General features: G+C 42.9%; 1 protein-coding gene across 2 annotated transcripts in view; it reads right to left on the bottom strand.

Moving 5' to 3' along the window:
* The window catches only part of si:ch211-220f16.2 (golgin subfamily B member 1), a 51464-nt gene that overhangs the window by 21610 nt on the left and 7593 nt on the right, over positions 1 to 22261 (bottom strand). The window contains exons 3-21 of one of the 2 annotated variants that reach the window (XM_034679849.1): positions 22147 to 22261; positions 20497 to 20634; positions 20201 to 20311; positions 19904 to 20059; positions 19633 to 19812; positions 17210 to 17332; positions 16981 to 17094; positions 16524 to 16827; positions 16311 to 16426; positions 16090 to 16207; positions 15888 to 15979; positions 15485 to 15635; positions 10877 to 10983; positions 7784 to 7907; positions 6234 to 6367; positions 4691 to 4738; positions 4202 to 4311; positions 1610 to 1778; positions 1424 to 1528 (exon numbers count right to left, since the gene is read on the bottom strand). The exon at positions 22147 to 22261 is cut by the window's right edge and continues 50 nt beyond it. In XM_034679849.1, coding sequence (XP_034535740.1) covers positions 1424 to 1528; positions 1610 to 1778; positions 4202 to 4311; positions 4691 to 4738; positions 6234 to 6367; positions 7784 to 7907; positions 10877 to 10983; positions 15485 to 15635; positions 15888 to 15979; positions 16090 to 16207; positions 16311 to 16426; positions 16524 to 16827; positions 16981 to 17094; positions 17210 to 17332; positions 19633 to 19812; positions 19904 to 20059; positions 20201 to 20311; positions 20497 to 20634; positions 22147 to 22261 — 2515 coding nt within the window. The remainder of the gene's footprint in view (positions 1 to 1423; positions 1529 to 1609; positions 1779 to 4201; positions 4312 to 4690; positions 4739 to 6233; positions 6368 to 7783; positions 7908 to 10876; positions 10984 to 15484; positions 15636 to 15887; positions 15980 to 16089; positions 16208 to 16310; positions 16427 to 16523; positions 16828 to 16980; positions 17095 to 17209; positions 17333 to 19632; positions 19813 to 19903; positions 20060 to 20200; positions 20312 to 20496; positions 20635 to 22146) is intronic. The other variant, XM_034679850.1, reaches the window with a different exon arrangement.

Here is a 22261-nt window from a genome sequence, read left to right as displayed (position 1 = left end):
GACAAATAAAACAACAAGAAACACTAAATCTGTGACCAATGGTTCAGAAAGGTCCTGCTGCAGGCGCCTCTCCGTCAGGATCAGATTCAGAGGGTTGAAGTAACACGATCTCTGAGCAGCCGTGTATATTCAGCCAACATGTAAACATTAGATCAATGTGCTGGACAGCCAAGGAACATCCACTTCCTGAGGGGGCGTGGTCAGAGAGAAAACAGACTGTTCTGAGGAGGACTGAAGAAGAGGGCTTTTCAGGCAGACCAAAATCTGATTTCAAAGTGGTTTTTTTTAGCATAAACTTTAAAGACATGTTTTGGGGACCTCTTAGACCAATATATGTTGATGAAAAAAGCGTGATATGTCACCTTTAAAACCAGAATTAGACATTTTATTGCTCTCTTAGAAACCACCAGAATGCATTTACATGCATGCTTATTTTGGCTCCAAGAATACAGGAGTTCTTGATCTCCTGCTGCCTCGATGCTCAGAGCAGAGTGTGTTTAAATCTGTTTGTGTCAAAAAAAAAAACACCACAATCAAACTAACTCCTCAAGGCAGAGGTAGAACAGCAACTCCTACGTCCTATGGTAAAGTTTCAGGATCTTAAAAGGCCTTATTAAAGATGCACAAGGTCTAACCCTGCAGGGATCCTTTCTGTGATGCTGTCATACACTGAAGTCTGGTTTGTAGGGATAAAGATACACTCAACCAGTGATTCGATTCAAATCACGATTTTTGGTTTACGATACGATTCACTCACGATTCTCTAACGTTTTTCAAGAAAACTGGATTGAACTCAAAATTTAAATAACTATCATTTTATTTCAATTCTCAGATATGGACAGTTGCAATATATATTTCTTCTCTTATATTTCTTTGTAAACAACTGCCGACACCCTGCTATGTTTCCTGGTTGCTTCTTCACAGCCACTCAGAGCGTGTCATGTTGATTTAGAGCTGATACATGTTTATCACACAGCAATGATTACAGGGAAGAGGTGACATCAGAGGAGATGAAATGTACGGCCACTGGAAGGCAATTCCAGAAGTGCTGTAAACGCAGGAAATACGATGCCTTCCAGAGGACCAATCACAGGGCTTGCGGTCCACGTTGTTTCAAAGTGTAGATTCATTTTGGAGGGGGTGCATGTCAGGCTACAGGCGTAGGCTTCTGCATCGAAAAAGGGCTATGCAGACCTACAGCATAGGATTGATTCAACGCAGAAGTATAAACCAGGCTTTAGAGGACCAACCTGGGCCAGTTAGTGACTAAAACAAGAATTTTAAGAGGACAAACTTTAAGCAGGAGAATCCCCAGCAATACTGCAGCAGTTACACATGTTTCTGCAAGCAGGGGAAACTCTTTTAGGTACCTAAAATATCTGATAGAATTGAGCCAAGGTTAGAGAAAGAACAGAAAACACACCTTCTCCCTCAGCACGTTCAGCTTCTGCGTGACGTCCAACACTTCAGTCTTCAGCTCGGAGCGCTGTTTCTCTGAGCTGCTGCATTTCGTGCTAACGCTTTCAAGCTGCAAAAGACAAAACAATCAACAACATGAACCACTTCTGATTGTTGCACAGAGACACAAAGAGACAGAGGAAGAACTTACAGCGTGCTCAGTCTGGAGGAGTCTGTCTGACACATCTTTGTACTGAGCTTCTTTCTCAGTCAAAGACTCTCGGAGGCTGCTGATGAGCTCCAGTTTCTCAGACGTCTTCGCCAACGTGTTCTCCTTCTCGATGAGAGAGCTTTCCAGGCACTCCTGTGTGTTACTCAGTCTGAGGGAACAGAACAGATCAAGCTCATTAAAAAGTAGAACACAGCAGGATGAGGTTTGGTGAGTTACAGAGCTTTAATCACATTTTTCACAGGTAAATAATCTGGAATGATGGCAGGACTTCCAGAATGCTTTCAAAACAAAAGCAATATCCGTTCTTTTTTTCTGTGGAGAGTCTCCCTTCATTTTCCCACAAGGCTTTTATTCTGAAGGTTATTTGGTAAATAAAGTCACTTGCACAGCTCTTTAGTTAACTTCAGTCCAGAACAAATGTCATAAATCATGATGGCAGCAGGTATGCTGTATTAATTATAAAATACATCAGGTTTTATTGGAAATATTTGCTCTTGTGCAATCTCCTTTTCATGTCTCTATCTCTCTGCCCCTCTCTCTGCTCCCCTGGTATCTGTGTTTGAATCAAGCAGGAGTTCTTAGTGTAAAAAGATCATTTCCTGCAAAAAAGCTATCTAAAAATGTTGGAATACCCAAAAGCATCCCCTTTGTTTGTTCTTGTGCGATCTCCCTTTCATTCCTCTATCTCTCTGCACTTCTCTCTGCTCAGCTGGTGTCCCTGTTTAACTTGAGCATCAGTTCTTAATACAAAAAAGTAATTTCCTGAAGAAGCTGAAACTGTTATAATACCTGAAAGTATCCCCTGATATTGAAAACAAACGTAAATGAATTATGACTCTGTTTTATGTACATTATTTATATTTTTAAACAAGGGTTTTATTTTTAAGTTTTGCACAGGACACTTATTTGGTAAATAAAGTCACTTGCACAGCTCTTTATTCAACTTTTGTGCAAAAAATGTAGCCATAAATTATGTTCTTGTGCAATCTCCTTTTTGTGCCTCTATCTCTCTGCCCCTCTCTCTGCTCAGCTGGTATCTCTGTTTAACTTTAGCATCAGTTCTTAAAGGTGACATATCATGCAAAATGGACTTTTTAATGGTTCTCTCCCTGAAATATGTGTCCCTGTCTACAAACCCCCTGAAAAGTAAAATAATCCATTCTGCCCCTGTTCTGATTTCTCCACCTTTCTGTAAATGTGTGCTGAAACCAGCCGTTTCAGTTTTCAGTGTTTTTCATATGTCACAACGCCATCCGGTCTGTAACAGGAAGTCAGAGCTCGGAGCTTGTTCAGCCCATAGACTGTATAAAATACAACTCAACCCCTCCTCCGTTTTTCATTCCCTGCACACATGTGTGCTAACAAGGAGCTTAGGAGGGAGGCATGCTAGTTGTAGGCTGTCTTAATAAACACAAAGGTCGGGTTTACTCCCCACGTCTGCAGATTTGAAGATCTAGTGGATGATTTGTAGTTTTCATGGAAAAGTGATAGCGCTAGTTAGCATAGCCACATAGCTACATGTCGTAGCTGTGTACCAAGACACACGTCGACATACTGACAAATAAAACAACAAGAAACACTAAATCTGTGACCAATGGTTCAGAAAGGTCCTGCTGCAGGCGCCTCTCCGTCAGGATCAGATTCTGGATCAGATTCAGAGGGTTGAAGTAACGCGGGTCTGTGAGCAGCCGTGTATATTCAGCCAACATGTAAACATTAGATCAACGTGCTGGAGAGCCGAGGCCACACCCACTTCCTGAGGGGGCGTGGTCAGAGAGAAAACAGACTGTTCTGAGGAGGACTGAAGAAGAGGGTTTTTCAGGCAGACCAAAATCTGATTTCAAAGTGTTTTTTTGAGCATAAACTTTAAAGACATGTTTTGGGGACCTCTTAGACCAATATATGTTGATGAAAAAAGCGTGATATGTCACCTTTAATGTAAAAAAGCCATTCCCTAAAGAAGAGACCTGAAACTGAGTATCCCATGTTGTGAAAAAAAAAAAGTAAATGAATTATTATTCCGTTTTAGGTATGTCCCTTTTTTTATCTTGAAGTTTTGCCCAGGATGGTTGTAAATAAAGTCACTTGCACAGCTCTTAATTCAACTTTAGTCCAAAAATGCCTGGAAATATTTGCTCTTGTGCAATCTCCTTTTCGTGCCTCTCTCTCTCTGCTCAGCTGGTATCTGAAGCACCTGTTTTTAATGTAAAAAGACCTTTTCCTGATCACATTTATAGAAAGTTTATGTCCTCATTTCGGGTAAATCTTATGGGAAAGACACGGCAGACAGCAGAAACACACTCAGCCTTTATGAATGCCATGACAGCACGAGCTGAAGCCGTCATTTCCTGTGTGAAAGTAACTTTACAGGAATCATTGTGTTAGTGATGGTCTTGTTAGCTTTTGTAGATCATAAAGAGGCACCCAGTATTAATACCAGTCAATTTCAGAGAGAAAAATATCACACTTAATTTAAAAACATAGATAAAAGCTTGGACTAAAGGTGGATATCTCCAGTTTAAGCTTTAGGAATGATAAAAATGTTGCTCCCGGTGTGAATGAAAGTCTTACCCTTTGAGCTGCTCGTTGAGACTGCCAACCAGCAGCTGATGCTTCTCTGCGTCTCTGCTCTGTTGACTCCTGACGCTGGCAAGCTGGCTCTGCAGTTTCTCTGACTCATTCTGTGATGGCAGAAAAACAAAGATCAATACGCAGGGATTAAATTCTCACTGCTTGGGAAAATGAAACTGTCACTGCACACAGACGTGGACGACAGCAGACCCGCTGGAGAAAAGCATCAAATGAGACTTTTTATCTTATTGTCAATGTTGTAAACACAGTCCCCAGATACACGTTGATGTTTACTCTCCCCAAATAATAAACTTTGATGTCTTTAATTTTGAGTCCAGCAGTGAAGTGAGATTTGTTTTGACACCCAGGAGGTCTGCGACAGAACATTTGAATCACAGCGTGTTCAGAGTTAATCAAGCACACCACACCGTTAGCCGTCACCGCCAGAGGTGCTCTCCAGCGCACACGTACATGAGAGACCCAACACACCTGAGAGACCCAAAATGGCTGCTCATCTTCATCTACATCAAACGTCACCTGTGTTAGAAGGGTTTGTTACAGAATCCTACTTTATGGGGGGTAATCATGCAGATTCACTCATTGTTATGTATCAGCAGGTCAGACGTTCTCAGGTTTAAGACTTTACAGCTCAGAGGGGTGTGCAGACCAAAAGCAAAGCTGATATTTTCACTCAGATCACTTGAGAGAGTTCGACATTAGAAACTAAAAATATTCACCTCTATGAGTACTTGAAAGGTTCACACAGCCGGGTTAATCTCCCCTCCTTCTACATAAGCTGTGTCTGCATGAATGTTGCTGCTGCTGCAAGTTACTCAAGGCCGGCCCAGGAAGCCGACCTACACCCTCTCTACTTTTAAGAGTAGGCTTCAAACTTTCCTTTTTGATAAAGCTTATAGTTAGAGCTGGATCAGGCTTGGACCAGGTCTTAGTTATGCTGCTATAGGCTTAGACTGACACACTGGGATCCTGTCTTTCCCTCTCTCTCCTCTCTCTGCCTGTCTCTCACTTTAACTCTTCCTGTCCCATTAAAGTTACTAACCATAGACCTTTCTGGAGTCCCTGAGCTCCCTTGTCTCGTAGGTTCCTCTGGATCTCTGCTGTAGATTCCTTTTTTTGGGGTCTGTTATTCATCCTTTCTTTCTCTCTTTTCTTCTTTCTTTCCTTCTCTTTCATTCTGTCCTTCTTGCTTTCTTTACTTCTTTCTCTTTTTTCTTCCTTCCTACTTTCTTTCTTTCCTTCTTTCTTTATCCACTTCTCTCTCTTCATCTGTCTTCCTTTTTTTCTTCATCTCTTTGTTCTTTCCATGTTTCTTCATCCTGTATGTCTCCTTTTCTTATCCCCTCCTTTCCTTCTGTCATTCTTTCACCATTTCTTCTCCTCTTTTTCTTTCTTCTGGTCTCCCTCTCTTCTCTCTTTTCTTAGACCTTTCTGGAGTCCCTGAGCTCCCTTGTCTCGTAGGTTCCTCTGGATCTCTGCTGCTGTGGACGTCCCAGACTCCAGCTGCTACAACTACTACTATCCGTCTCCCCACTATCATCTCTCTCTCTCTTCATCTCCCTCTATCCCTCTCTCCAACACGGTCTCAGCGGATGTGTGTCTAACATGAGTCTGGTCCTGCTGGAGGTTTCTGCCTGTTAAAGGAAGTTTGTCCTTGCCACTGTAACTTGCTAAATGCTGCAAAGTGCTCTGCTCATGGTGGATTAAGATGAGGTCAGACTGAGTCCTGTCTGTAAGATGGGACTGGATCTTATCTGGTCTTGATGTTGGGTGTTTGTTAACAATAGAACATAGAGTCCGGTCTAGACCTGCTCTGTTTAGAAAGAGCCTGAGGAGAACGTTTGTTGGGATTCAGCGCTTTATAAATAGAGATTGTTTGCACCTTGCAATAACTTAATGCTGCAAAAGGAACTGCTTTGCTTTTGGTCTGAACCCACGATACACTGATTTGACTTAATGCTGCTGCGACAGGATTGTGTGTGATGCTGGATGCGGATGTCTTCAGTGATGTTACCTGTAATGTCTCAATGCGAGCCTGCAGCTGCAGCCGATCCTCCAGATCTTGACAGCGCTCCTCCAGGGTCAGGATCTGCTCCTGAAGCTGGTTCCTCTCCAACTCCAGCTCCTCCACAACCGAACGCAAACCATCTGGAATCATCAGACGAAGGGAACGAGTGTTAAAGAGGTGCCATGAACGAATAAAAGTCAGTCAGAAATGAAGGCGGAAGAAGGGAAGGCGGATTAATCTAATCTAGGAGTCCACTTCTACCTGGACATAAAGAGAGGACTGTAATACTCACCAGTCCACAACACAGGCTCTCTCCATTCACACTGTTTTCAATCACTCATTTAATCTGCCTTTATCTTGAGGCACTGTTAAGTTACATCTTCTGACAAAACATCTGAGGTTAAAGCTTTCAGGCGGCTCAAAGGGAACAACTTCTACATTATTACGCTGTATCTGTAGGGCTGTCACCTTCCATGCAGCAGGTAAACTACCATTTAGATGTAATAGAATATAAAGTAATGATTTGTTTGGACAGGCTGTGATTTGTGCTCCTGAAGGAACAGAAGCGGACGTATTTAACGAATAATCAGGGGTGAGGATGTGAGGGAGATCTTGCATGGCCACATCGTCAAAGTCAGAAGCCACCTGTGAGCTTTTGAGGCACAGCAAATTAAAGAAAAGTGTCAATTCTGCTTTATGTTTAATCTCATGTGCTGGGACCTGCTTTTTGAAAACAGTGATAGCTCTACTAACAACGAGGAAAAGGGTGTAAAGATCTTCAGAAAGGAGGAAAGAGTAGGAATCTGGAATCAGGGGACACAGAGTCAGGGAAAGCACATCTCTCACATGAGCATGTGCTAATCAAACAGATGTTTAATGGCAGATTTATTCATTAAAAACAGGCGGAGAAAGCAAATTGAAGGGCTCAGAGTCTCAACCAAAAAGTACATCAGTCAGTTTTCAATGTAAAGCTCAACTTCCTGGTTCTGGTTTCTAATTCATCATGTTTTTTTAGTCATCTTTGAGACAGCTGCTGATGTATTTGTTGGTTAAGAGGCGAGGCAGGATGAGAGGAAATGCAGAAAAAGAGTCGAGCATGCAAACAACCAAAAAAACAAAACTTACCACAGATGATGTCTGAGCACCTACGTTCATAACATCTCACAAAAATACAATCCCAACAAATACTAGCCAGCTCAACCAGCATGCACGTGTCCAACGAAAAACTGATGCAAATGCAAACTGATGAACACGTGAGTGACTCTCCCAAATGTAAAGATGTCACAGTCTGATGAACGTGAGCTCCTCAGTTTCTGATCCCAGCAGTTTGTTAAAAAGTAGATCACCCTCGTGTAACGCTCACAGTTCTCCCGGGTTAGATGAACAAAAAAACAACAACCAACCAACAACAGCCACAATCCAACACTCGTTAAAACAAAGTTTGGAGTGTTATGGTGAAAACTATGAAAACTCAACCCAAAGGCAACTGAAGATTCCCAAAGTAATGTGCAGATGACCGTGTGCATGCCGGTGTAACTGTCTAGCGGGTTTCACACCTGTGTCAGGAGAACTGTACTCGGGCCACCAACCTCCCATGTTCTCTCCCTCCATCGGGGTCGTGCTCTCCGAGGTGCTCCGAGGGTCCGGGAACGGGGCCTGCCCGTCAAACTCAAAGTCCTCCTGCAGGAGAGGGGAGGGGAGGGGGTGAAATGAAGAGAGGCAGAGCATTTATAAAACCTCCTGATTCAGGTGAAGTCTGCAGCAGACATGAGGGTGATACAGGTGTCTTTAAAAAGTATAGAAGAGAAGAGTACTTGTCAAGATTAGCTAATGAGGCGTTCAGTAACTTCCAGAGTTTGTTTACATTTATTGTGACTGATAGAAGCTTTTTCTGCACCTTCAATTCAGTTCAAACTACTTTATTAATCCCTCAAGAAGTGATTGGTTTGGGGCAAATACATCTAGTTATACATAAGAGCTCAAATCTGAAATCTTAACTGAAAGCTTGATATTGAATTGGCGACCTTCTTGAAAATGATTATATTATTATAAGAGGAATCACTGATTAAAAGGAAATGCAGCTGATTTAAACTCTCACATCTACAGTCATGGCCAAAAGTTTTGAGAATGACACAACTATTAATTTTCACAAAGTCTGCTGTTTCAGTTTTTATAATGGCAATTTGCATATACTCCAGAATGTTATGAGGAGTGATCAGCTCAACTGCAATTAATTGCAAAGTCCCTCTTTGCCTTGAAAATGAACTTTATCACCAAAAACACATTTCCACTGCATTTCAGCCCTGCCACAAAAGGACCAGCTAACATCATTTCAATGACACACAGGTGTCACACACATTAACACAGGTGTGGGTGTTGATGAGGACAAGGCTGGCGATCAATCTGTCATGATTGAGTGACTGGACGCTTTAAAAGGAAGATGGTGCATGACACCATTGTTCCTCATCTGTTCGCCATGGTTACCTGCAAGGAAACACATGCAGCCATCATTGCATTGCACAAAAAGGGCCTAACAGGGAAGTTTAGAGCAGCGAGTAAGATTGCACCTCAGTCAACCGTCTATCCAATTATCAAGAACTTCAAGGAGAGAGGTTCAATTGTTGCCAAACAGGCTCCAGGGCGCCCAAGAAAGTCCAGCAAGCGCCAGGACCGTCTCCTGAAGGTGTTACAGCTGCGGGATCGGGCCACCACCAGTGCAGAGCTTGCTCAGGAATGGCAGCAGGCAGGTGTGAGTGCATCTGCACGCACAGTGAGGCGAAGACTTTTGGAGGAAGGCCTGGTGTCAAGGAGGGCAGCAAAGAAGCCACTTCTCTCCAGTAAAAACATCAGGGACAGACTGATATTCTGCAGAAGGTACAGGGACTGGACTGCTGAGGACTGGGGTTAAGTCATTTTCTCTGATGAATCCCCTTTCCGATTGTTTGGGGCATCTGGAGGAAGGCTTGTTCGGAGAAGACGAGGTGAGCGCTACCATCAGTCCTGTCTCTTGCCAACAGTGAAGCATCCTGAGACCAGTCATGTGTGGGGTTGCTTTTCGGTCAAGGGAGTGGGCTCTCTCACAATCTTGCCTAAAAACACAGACATGAATAAAGAATGGTACCAGAACGTCCTCCGAGAGCAACTTCTCCCAACCATCCAAGGGCAGTTTGGTGATGAAGAATGCCTTTTCCAGCATGATGGAGCACCTTGCCATAAAGCAAAAGTCATAACAAAATGGCTTGGGGAACAAAACATTAAGATTTTGGGCCCTTGGCCAGGAAACTCCCCAGATCTTAATCCCATTGAGAACTTGTGGTCAATCCTCAAGAGGCGGGTGGACAATCAAAAACCCACAAATTCTGACAAACTCCAAGCATTGATTAGGCAAGAATGGACTGCCATCAGTCAGGATTTGGTCCAGAAGTTGATTGACAGCATGCCAGGGAGAATTGCAGAGGTCTTGAAAAAGAAGGGTCAACACTGCAAATATTGACTTATTGCATGAATTCTGTGTAATTCTCAATAAAAGCTTTTGATACTTATGAAATGCTTCTAATTGTATTTCATTATACCATAGAAACATCTGACAAAAACACCTAAAAACCCTGAAGCAGCAGACTTTGTGAAAATGTAATATTTGTGTCATTCTCAAAACTTTTGGCCATGACTGTACATATCCATGATGTGAAAAAGCCTGCAGCTGTTGCAGGGGATCTCTGTTGGACCTCCATTTTACATACTTGGGGAGTAGGGAGGCCACAATTCTCAGAATAATCTTGAACCGCTTGGTACGGCGTGCTTGTGAATTGCTGTATTTTGCTGTAACTAGCTTCCGTGTGTTTTATTTATCTCTGAAGAGGCTTTATTTGTTTGTGTGTGTGCCTGCAAGTGGAGGCACTGGGATAAGGAAAGTCCTCCTGCAAGGAATATCCAATCACTACATGCTTAAGTCAGGAAAAGCTGACAAATAGAGGGTATGCACATGACACAAAGCACTAAAAGCACCGAGTAGCAACTTAAGTGTTTAACCTGAATGCAAAAGGTTGAGGGGTGTGTGTAGCCAGATTTGAAGAGAAAATTGGATCCGTTGATTTCAAAGTCAGAGTTTTCAGTACGACAAAGCGGGCTCTCTTTAAACCTGGTTACATCCCCAAACCATAACCAATCGGCACCAGGCTATGGTCAGAGTTTCAGCTTTAAATACAAATTAATTCTCTTTATTTTGACTCATGTTTTGTGACTCCCCTTTCTTCTCCTCTCCGCCAACAACTTCTTCATGCTTTTTGCTTCTGCCTTGACTTCTGTGCTGAGGATACTGAGCTAAAGGACCAACAGGAGGGGTTTGTTATCAGGGGTTTCTTGCAGAGAGTTGTGCAAAACTTCTCATGGGATATTTCATGTGTTGCACCAAAAGTGCAACAACAGGTGTTCGGGTCATGGAGAGGAAATAAAGGATGCAACTGGTTAAATAAATTGCTTTAATGCAAGGTTTGATCTGTGCTTTTTAAATAGTGAGAGGTTGCTTTTGCATGAAGGTGTGCAGGTTGCACGTTAGGAGAACTTGCCAGTGGATCTGAAATGTGAAGGTTTAAGAAAGAAGTCTGAGAAGATGCTGATATAACCTCAGTGATGTCATCTCGTCCACCTACCTGCAGGCTTCGCTGGGCTGGAGCCGTCAGCTTCTTGGCCCTGTGCTGACCGAGCCCCCGAGACTGAGCCAGCTCCTCCTCCAACTCCTGCTGCCGAGAGGCCAGTGCTGGATCGGAGCAGCCAGGAAAGAACCAGTCATCCTCAATCAGTTTTGTGCCACAGGGAAAGGGGGACGGTTTGTTGGATTGAGGATGTGTTTATGAATGGGCGGGGAGAGGAGGGGTTGAAATGGGTAAGGAGGAGGAAAGATGGAGGCATGGAGGAATGCATTTTTTGAGGACAGGATGGAGGAGAGAGGAGTGTGATGGAAAAGATGGTGGTGGTGGTTTTGAGGAAATGGGAGATGAGGCACTTCTAACACAAAAAACTGACTTTAAAACACAGAAACAGATTCAAGGCAACAACAGAGACAGGCTGTGAGAAGGATGGAGACAGAGGCTGAGGAAATCGAGTATGGAGAGAGCAAAACTAAGAAATGATCGCACTTTTGTATTTGCATGAGGTACGTGGACCTGTGAACACTTTAAAAGCAACATTAAGTCAGAGCCATGCACACCTAGTTTGCACAGCAGAGGATGACAGCATTCAAACACGTAGGAGAAGGGAAGTAAGAGAGGCTGTGGGATGGAGGCGAGGGCCCATTTTTCATGAGTCACCATCCTTTCTCTGCAGCCGGGAGACCAGAGAGTTATTTAGAGTAACGCGGGGCAGGTGCAGATCTGAGGGGGTGTGGTAGGTTTGGGGGGCTCTGTCACAGATTTCATTTCTCATTTAGCAGCAAAGGATGCAAGCAGGGAAAGGCCGGATTGATTAGGCTGAACAAAACATGTTCCCATCTGTTTTGTGCCAACAGGCTGATTTTGAGGTGAAGGGGAGGGTGAAGGGAGGGCAGCTCAAAGCAAAGGGTGGGGCAGGAAGAGAGGAGGAGGAAGCAGGGATTAGCAGAAACTGGCTCAGTGCAAAAGGACTGTGCGAATTCTACAAGTTCATTATGTGAGTGATATCATAAAGAGCATGCAACTGATCAGGTGGAGCAACACAGCCTGCCTCTAACTGAGCATTTCCTCTACAGAGACCACGACACGAAAGAACAGGAGACACATAAAGCTACAACTAGAACTCCTCTGGTGTCAGATATTAAATATGTTCCTCTTTAGTTTGCTTGAGACTAAAAAAGATGGTCATGTTTTATCCCCTAGACACTGATAAGTGTGCAAAGTTTATTCCCCTGACAAGCTCAGATTGTTATTCCAAGAGTCTGAGAACTTTACATCAAACAGAAACAGACTTTTAATACAGAGGTAGGGGCGTTTTAAACCTCAAATTGATGTCTTAAAGCTCATTTTAAAGCCACTAGTCTCCATCAGGGATTTAAACACAGAAGTTAAAGGTCTATCACTGCAAAAAATGTGTGATTTTAACTTCTTAATTTGTGAATTTTGAACAAAAACTTTTGCCTAACGCATAAAACACTAAAAAAAAAGTATGCTAAGCTTAAACTGTTAGCTTAAATTGTTGTTACTCCAAATGGGGTTTGGTGCAGTTGTAGAAAGTGATGCAATGGCTGTTCTTGAGCCTCTCAAAGGGGAAAAATTGCATTTGAGTGGATGCACTTTGATTGATTATAATTAACTGTGATTAAAGCTCCAGTGAGGAACTCTTGGTGCCCCCTTGTGGACAAAATGTGACCTCTCATCTTTTAGCTGATTTTGCCCTGTGCCTAAATAAGTCGAAAAATCTCATTCTTCTGTCTTCTAACTATGAAATAAATCACTCTCTGTGGATATTTGCTGTGGGAAAGTTAAATAAAGCTGCTTCATCTGCGAGCTGTCAATCATCTGGTCTGACACCTACCCCCCTCACAGCACCTACAGTACTTTTCAGTCTTGTTGCTGACTGCTAAGGCCATAAAAAGGCATCAGGAATACTTTCAGTCTGATTTATAACCAGAAAAAAAATCCTCACAGGAGCTTTAAGTTGACGAATCGTGTCAATTAAACAAAACTGTAAGGTGAAAGCTAAAACTGTCTCTCCCTCAGAGTCACTGCTATATAAATACAATAATAGAGTGTGAACAAAAGCTGCAAAGGTGTCGGTGCTGCAGCAGAAAACAGAAAGTTGATGAGTGTTAATGTTAGGATATTACTATTTGATTGAAAAGCATGCATTGTTAGAAAAAGGTTAATTTGAACTGACTCTGGATACAGTAAGACGGTTCTTGTAACGAGACCAGGTAGGCGGCATCCTGGACTCTTCTGAGGAAGGCTGCAGGACTATGAAGAAGCATGCATGCTACGTCCCTCTAAAAGCCACATCTGCACAACTCAGAGTCCTAATTACGGTATCTCCAGAAACGATGTAAACAGAAAGGAGAGTTAAGGTGTGCTCGACAGGAATCAAATCACCAGAAATGACCCCAAAAAGTTTGATGAATTCGATGCAACAGAAAAACAGGAACAAAAGAAAGAGAGGGAGTTTCTGTTAGTGGATTTAATTAAATTATAACAACTCTGGGAACAAATTAACTTGAGTACTCGTTCAGAGAGAGCGTTAATCACTGCTGAGGCGTGAAGCTTCAGGGTCTCAAACCTTGTTTATTAACGTCTGCTTCACTGAGTGAGTGATTAAACAATCAGCTGCACACCAACTTCAATCAATTTTAGATTCTAGTGTCGGCATTTCTAACTCTCTGTGTGAGCTTCCAACTTTCCCTGAGCTACTCTCAGGAGTCTTCTTGAGATAGATGTGAATAATCTTAAGAGGATGTCGGTGAATGAGGTACATAGACATGCTACCTGTGTTTTTGTGTAGCATCTAACACCTAAAGAAGCAATCTTTAGTCCTCTTCCTAGAGTTAGAGCTAATCTAGCCGTCCCATCAGAGAAGAAAGATGACAGAGTGTTTAAATATCTGATCGGAGGATGTTATTCTGGTAGATTATTCCTGTGTTTTAGTGTAGACACCAGAAATCAATGGATACATACACAGGAGGACAGGAGAACAGAAAGGAGTGGAAAGGAGGAGGAACAACACAGGAGAGGAGGAGGAGGAAGAGGAGGGGAAACAAAATGGCAGACCCTGAAGTGCACCCTGACCCTGTACTACCTGCAGCTCCACCCAGCAGAGGTTAAAGGTCAGGGGACCTGCAGGCAGTACAGCGAGCAGGAGTTGCACTGGAGGTATGGAGGAGCCTGCATGCACAAAACTGATGGGAAACTGTTCAGTGTGGCTGCTCCCATCCCTGGAGCAGGGGCTGGAGAGGGAGAATGGGAGAGGGGGGAGGGGGCGGAGGTCCACGAGATGGGAGGCACCACAGGGGAAACCAAATGCTCCCCGTTAACAACGGTGAGGAGGGAGGGGAGGGGGAGAAATTAAGAAAAAAGAAAGTAATGTTGAGTCAGACAACAGAGGACACGTGGTCAACAGTAAATCACAAACTCAGAGCGCTCTCTGACAAACGTCAGGGTGGGGATGCTGTCGGTGATGATGGTGGGGTGCAAGGTGTGCATGATGAAGATATGACGAATTTAAACCGCTGCTCGTTCTCATGTATCAAACAGTCAGGGTGGAAAAAAACTAAGAAGTTATGCAGCTTTTTGATTTTGCATGTTTGATTTTTCTTCAACTTCTTTATAAAATTAAATAAACTGGGAAAGCAAACGTTTTTGGAGCCAAGAGTTTTATCATGTTTGTGCAATATTACCAGAATAGTTCATGTAATAAAAGATGTATACTTGTCCTATGTGACATTAGTTTCTTTTCCTCCACCCTGATCAAAAAGTCTCCAAAAGTCATGTCTGTTAATTTCATACATCCCTGAAATGCTCTCAGATTAAAATGTGCATGAAGGAGAGGTACGATCTATGAAGCGTGACCCTCCCTGCATCCTTAGACCTTTCATTTCTATTAAAAAACCTTCCAAAATAAAACAAAAAACTGAGGGAGGTCTACAAAGCCCCTGGAGTTTGGTGCATGGAGGATCAGGGCAGCATTGCTTTTACTTCCACCAGATCCGGCCTGCATTTTCAGAATGCAGCACAAAGCAGGACCGCCGGACAGCTGGAGTCATGTGACCGAGGTTTTCCCCGCAGTAATCACTGAATCAAGGATTCTCCTCCTCCTCCTCTCCTCATCCATGTTGTCTTTCTGGTCCTCTGAAAACCTCTGACCTGTTGACTCCAGGCCTGGCTCCGCTCATCATGACTTTGGTTTGTTGTTGTAGTTAAGTGAAATACGATCTGGTGATAACACAGAGTGTTTTATTCTGAAAATTAACCGGATGTTTCCATTTTGTTTTGGTGAAACCTGACTCCCTGTCCCGCTCCATCTGCTCTGTTGAGATTGATGCGGCACAAATAGAAGTGGCGGAGCAGAGGCGGATCGAACACAGATCTGGTGGAAGTTCCCCGTAAGGTGGACAAAAAGCTGCACCCTGATTTTCATCAGTACGAGCCGTCCTGCAAGCTCGACCTCATGTTTGCTTCTATGCCTACAGAGCCTACAGAGATACAAGTGTGCAGGGACCGTCTACATGTAATGTTTTTGAATGAATTCAGACCATGATAGTTCCTCATGCTTGTAGTATCATCCTCCAGAGAAAGCCTTACCCTCTCTTTCCTCCTCCATGTGGCTGATGCGGAGAGCCATGGCAGCTTTCTCCTCCTTGGCCCGGTCCCTGGCACTGACCGCCTCAGTCACCATCTCCTGCCACTCTAGCACCTGGCTCTGAGTGTCGTCAGCGCTGCCCGACTCACTTGTCTGATAAGAAGTAGAAGAAGTAGAAGAAGTAGAAGAAGTAGAAGAAGTAGAAGAAGAAGAAGAAGAAGAAGAAGAAGAAGAAGAAGAAGAAGAAGAAGAAGAAGAAGAAGAAGAAGAAGAAGAAGAAGAAGAAGAAGAAGAAGAAGAAGAAGAAGAAGAAGAAGAAGAAGAAGAAGAAGAAGAAGAAGAGAAGTTACAGATGGCCTCAAACAAATAAAGGTGAGTTTTAAAGGAAGGGTGGATCTCTCATACCTGAGAGGCAGCCCTCTTGGTGAACTGCTCCAGGTCTGCTTGTAGTGTCCTCTGCTGCTCCTCGTATACGACCAGCTTCGCCTCCAGCATGTCTGACAGGAGAGATCAGAGACAAAGTTTGTTTTGGTATCAAAGCATCCAAAAACTCTAAATCAAAATCAGGTAAATTTGAAGCACACAGTTAGAGATTTAAATCTGGTACCATTCTTTGCTCTGAGCTCCTCGTACTGCTCCACCTTCCACAGGTTCTCCTCCCGCTCCTCCTCCAGCGCTGTTATCTGACTCCTCAGGGCATTCAGGTCTGGTGGAGCAACACCAGCCTGCAGGAGATAAATTAAACTCTTTATCTTTATCTTTTTTCTTTCCATCAGACTCTTAATGGAAAAATAATAATGCCATAATAAAAGCAGAAGTTGTCGTCACCTGGCTTTTCTTTAACTCCTCCTCCAGCTGTCTGATCCGAGATTTAGACCAGGCCTTCATTTTCAAGAACTTAGCCTCCGACCTGCTGGCTTCTTCTGTTTTTTGTTTTGCTTGTGCTGAAAACAAAAGAGGAGGAAAAGTTTGATATTAACGGCTTGGTGCATAATAACAAGAAGTCATGCATGTTAGGAGTCATGAGAAAGGACAGCAAACCTTGGAGCTCAGCGATCCTTTCACTTGATGCTGAATCTATCGCCGTGTTTCCCCCTCCTGAGGCCTCCTGACTGACAGGTGGCGCTGTTGCCTGCGCCCTCCTCATCTCTTCCAGCTGCTGCAGGAGGTCCTGCTGCGTCTGAGCCATCTGGGCCTCATGCTGCTCTGTCATTCGTTGCACCTCCGCCCGCTGCTTCTCCATCAGGTCGCGAAGCTGTGCTCTCATCACATGCTTCTCCGCCTCCATCTTGGACTCCAGGCTCTCTCGTTCGACTTGTAGCCGCCGCAGCCGCTCCGTGAGCTCCTGAGGTGGGGGGGGAGAGACGGGGACAGGTGAGGATGGGACAAGGATTTAATGAGGAAGACAAAACCTTTTGGTGCTTTGTTATTTTGGGACTGAGCAGGAGCAAACTGAGGAAGGAAGAGAACATCAACACACACAGATATTGTCCCTGACCTGTATCTGTTGGTCCCTCCCATCCACCTCTCCCTGGAGGACATCGATGACCTGAGTTTTCCCCAGCAGCACCTCCTCCTTCTCATGAAGCTTCTGTTTCAGAGCCTTCAGAAGCTGAGGGGGAAACACAATGAAGTGTTTAAGATTACACAACAAACACAGCAGACTCACTGCCAGGATATCACTGTTCCTCTTCACTGAGTATGTACGACATGATTACTGTCTCTACCTGCTCCAAGTCTGCACTGGCGTCAGACTTTGCTGCAAGCTTGAAGAGCTCCTGTTCGTGCATCTGGTTGATCTCCGACAGCTGGGTGTCTTTCTGAATGATGATGTCTTTGAACGTCTGGATCTGAAAATCGAACACAAAGAGTGTCATCAGAGGTTAGTCATGAGCAGCAGAATGGAACTGAAAACACAACAGCGTCAAGTTTCACGGTGAAGCGAGCGTCTGGTCCACAAACCTCTGACTTATATTTTGTGATGGACCAAAAAGGAAACTTTGGTGGCTCTTTAAGACAGTGTTCAAATTTAAGTCACTTGTATTCTATTTTATTTATTTATTTTAAGTATAGCATCTTATTTTCTTGTAATGGTTTAATATTTTAGTGTTTTATTATCTTAGAAATGTATTTCATTTTGGTGATTTTAATTTCCTGTGTTGAGTTTTAACATCTTTTTTTACCTCCAGTGTTTCCTCATTAAATCTGGGGTTGGTAATCGGATTTAGATCCACTTTTTGTTCTACTGGTTAAAATGATCTTTATGTCCTGATGGTAATCAATACATGATGTGTTCTTAAAAAAGAAGGAAGAAAAGCTGCTATCTACAGCCGGAGTAAACCTGGGAAAACACCAACCAATCACCGTTTTTTGGGACCCAAAATTTTAAACCATTCAAATCCCTTCCTGCCGTTCTGCCCGCCACCTGCAGAGCGTACATTTCCCCGGCATGCACTCCGAATATCCGTCTCCTGCCTCTTCTTCCCCTGACTCTACTGACTGCCCCTCTCGCTCCACCTCGGGCCTGTCCCCTCTGACCCGATGAGGGTCTTTGCTCAGGACTGTAGTCCGGATCAGAGTCTAAAAAGCTCTCACCACGGGGGCTCTGACAAGCAGAAGAGTTAATGACATTTAGTAAGTCCTACAGAAATGTAGATGTATTGTAGCGTCTGTCCGGACGCTGTAGGGATGACGAGCCGATTGGTGAACACGTTGATCTTTAATAACCGGTCACTGTCGGCCGTTACCACGCCAACCAACAAAACAACAATCAATGTTTGAATGAATGAAGAACTTCTCCTCTTGTCTCTCCTCTCTCCCGCTCACACACTCTACACCTCTTCTGATGCCTTCACTGACTGTCAACACTGTAGGAATTAAGAGCATCTACACTGAACAGGTTTAACAAACAGTAGAGCTGTTACAGTATTATATATGTGTTATAACTTTTCTCCTGATATCGTGTCACCAGTACAACTGGATAATGCTAGCATGATAGTTGTGAGTGCTAACAGCAGCCATGTTTGTTTGTGTTTTTAACTTTCACTATGAGAATGTTTTGGTGAGGACCGGTTTTGAATCAGTCACCATCATATGGTCGAGAATCAGCGGCGCTCGTTCATGAAAGCGGGGGGGGGGGGGCGTCGTTTTTGAGGAGCTCTGAGGGAGGAGGGGAGGGGTTAGACGGAGTCCTGAGGAAATGCTACATTCAAATTCATGCTAGTTTTCCGAGACTACCAACCCCAGCTTTAAGATATCATGAGAGCGTTTCCTCAGTTTGTTCAGAAACTTCTTTTTTACTTTTCATGTATCTATTTATTTATTTTATTTTATTATTATTGTTGCATATATTGTGTTCTTAACCTTAGGATTGTGGGGTGGGTTTGGAGTCAGGCTGGGGTTGGGATTAAGATGGGGGGGTCTTTTTTTATATATTTTTCTTAACTTATTCTATTTTAAGTTGTTTTTATGTACAACACTTTGTGTTACAATGACATTGTATGAAAAGCGCTTTATAAATAAAGTCTGATTGATTGACCTGTTTTACCTCCTGTGTTTGGAGATCCTCGACAAGACATACATCTTTGTCACTGGGCATGAATCAGGAAAGCCTTTGCTTCTTTAATAGCTACACAAACTAAACTGCTCAGTGCTTCAACAGCAAAAAAACTCCCTCCAGAACTTTGAAACAATAAATCAAAGACCTTGAACTTCATATTTCTGTTGGAGAAACTTTATCATGCTGCAGGAAAGCATGTCCAAAAATGTTATGCTGTCTTGAAACCTTTTTTTACTTATTTAGAAAAATCAGAATGCACTGTTATTGCAGATTAAATCACTGACTCCACATTATGTATAAGTTATTTACTCTTTTATACGTTGTTTTTAATTCAATGTTGAGATTTTTACTGTTTCTTGTAGTTGTTATTGTCTCAACCTTAAATTTAATGTTAAATTCATTCAAGAAATGGGCTCCTAGTGAAGTCACGTGGAAATTAGAGGCTGGGACGGGGAAATATTTTGTTGAATCAGTCATATCTGTGATCTTTGGCATTAAAAATACAGCTAAAAAGACAACGAATTGAAGCTAAATCTCAGGAAAAACTTCACAGCCTGCATGCATTTTCAAACTATGATCCTTGAGACCTACGTTTTGTTTGTACATGCTCTCCTTCTGACTGTACTGCTCCTTCTCCGAGTCCAGCAGCTCTTTGAGGCTGTCCGCCTGCTCCTGCAGCAAACTGAAGCGCTCCTCGGACTCCCCGACCTTCCTGGTCAGAGTCTGCACCAGCATCTGCAGCTCCAGCATCGCTCCGCCGTCCTCTGGCACCTGAAGACACACAGCACAGGAATAAAGATTCATTAAACATGCATTAATGTGTTCAGGGTTGAACTGCAGGGATGAAATCAACGTGCATTACCTTTTGCTGTGTTGGCGGTGCGACCGGCTGATCTCCTGCTAACGCCGTTTGAAGGTGGACGATGTAGGCCTCTTTTTCTGCCAGCTTCCTGTCCTTCTCAGTCAGCATGGCGTCCATATCTTCGCCTCGCTGCCGCTGAAACTCGACCTCCTTCATCTGGAGCAACGCCTCTCATTAGAAACACGATAACAGATCCTGCTTCTCGTCGTACTTCCATCTCACTCTGTAACTGTATACCTGTCCACCTGAGCTGATTAAACATCATCAAGCATCACATGAGACATAAAGGTGTGTTACCTTGCTGTCCAGCTGTTCCACTTTCTGTGCAAGATGCTGTTCCAGCTCCTCTACCTTCTTCTTCAGGAGGACTATCTTTCCTCGGCTGGCCTGATCTCCTTCTGATGAGCCCTAAAGACAAGAAGACAACGCTGTAAAATCAGGCACACACTGGACTCTAATAGGATATTGCTCTGTAACAGCTCCATGGTGACTTTACACTGGAGGTTTAGAGCCCCCTGGTGGTGAAATGTAAGCACTGCATATATCTGAACATGATTTTTTAAAACGTGTGGATACTGAGACAGTAACTTTACCTTTTTGCCGTGTGTCGGCGTGCCCTGACCCCCCTGTTGTTTCCTCAGCTCCTCCAGCTGTGCGTTGAGCGAGGTCACCTTAGCTTTGTTCTGCAGACGCAGCTTTGACAGCTTGGCCTCGCATGTCTCCTTCTCCACCTACATCACAGATGATATGTTTCATGTAACAACAGTAACATATTTCTTGAAACTCATCAGCTGGAGCCCTTTGTGATGAAGCTGTCCTTATTAGAGCATTTAAGGAGGTGCTACTGAAGAAAGTGACTCCAGTCTGACCACAGGAGGACATTTCCAGCTGCCAGAAACAGAGTATTAAACACTTCCTGCAGGTTTGATGCACAGCAGCCCACTACAAACTACATAAATGGAAGCTTGGTATGGTCTTTTCTATGTCAATGATTTTATATCTACTTCATTTATATATTTCTAATTTTTATTTATTTATTTTTTATTTTAAATCACATTTTCAACTAATTGTTTCCTTTTTTTCTATTTTTTAGTCACATTTTCTATTTATTTATTTATTTATTTGTTTGTTTGTTTGTTTATTTTATTAATTTTATCTTCCTCATTATTATTATTTTACTTTTATTGTAATTATTGTTATTATTTTATTTCATTACAAATGTCTGAGCAATTGTTTGATTATCTTTTTAATATGTTTAAAATGTACAAATAAAATAAAATATATTTAAAAAAATAATAACGATAATAAAAATAAATAAATAAATAAATAAATAAATTAAAAAAAATTAAAAAAAATTAAAAAAAATAATAATAAAAAAAAAAATTAAAAAAAAAAAATAATAATAATAATAATAATAATAATAATAATAATAATAATAAAAATAATAATAATAATTAAAAAGACAGTGACTCCAGCAGTGTGGTGATAGGCTGTACTGGAATGCATGAACTCTCACCTCACATACCTGTCTATTATTGTGAGGTAAACTTTAACTTGGGAGTTTAATAGTTAACAGGATGCAGGTATTTATTGAACTCTACAGAAGAAAACAGAGGCGCTCTACTTATTGAGGAGCCTCTCTACTCGGCATCATATTTGCCGTTTGCTCTCATGCAAATATTTGAACAGTAACTGTCATAAAAACAGTAATTTCTGCAGATCATATTCCATTAACTCATGCAACATGCAGCACCTGCAATCAATCTGTAGACCCTGATCACATGACTTTCCTGCTTCAAATGCATATTCACATGGAGCCTCATTTACCTGAATTTACCCTAAAAACATCCCATGATGACGCAGACCCGCAGCAGAGAACGTGAGACCAGGGCTCATGATACGAGCGGCACAAAGCGACTGAGTGCATCATTATGCACCGCTGTGATGACGCTTTATAAAACTCTGAACGTGAAGCCAGGTGTTTCTCTACAGTTCTGTGCATTATCATCTGTTGCTCCAGGTAAGTCATTTATTGTGGCAAGGGTGGATCCAGTGGAGGACCAGTGTGGCTCTGGGTCCCAAAAATCTGAGTGGCATCCTAAAAATCCTCAATTAATTATTTGGGATGTGCTGCAACAAGTTATGACTCCCCAAAAATCACACTGACTTGTTTGAGAGTGCATTTTAAGTTTCTCATAAGCCAGGCCCAGAGACGCCTGATGACACGGGGCGACCGATCTCACCTTGAGTTGGTCATCTTTGGAGCGAAGCACTGCGTCTTTCTCCCGGATCAGCTCCTTCAGCTGAGAGACGAGCTGCTCGGTTTGAGCCAGACGCTCTGTCACTTCTTCTACAGCG

Source organism: Notolabrus celidotus, chromosome 3 (assembly GCF_009762535.1).
Source record: "Notolabrus celidotus isolate fNotCel1 chromosome 3, fNotCel1.pri, whole genome shotgun sequence".
Classification (NCBI taxonomy): Eukaryota; Metazoa; Chordata; class Actinopteri; order Labriformes; family Labridae; genus Notolabrus; species Notolabrus celidotus.
Note: the sequence above shows the minus strand (reverse complement) of the source record. Positions and strands in the feature narration are given on the sequence as shown.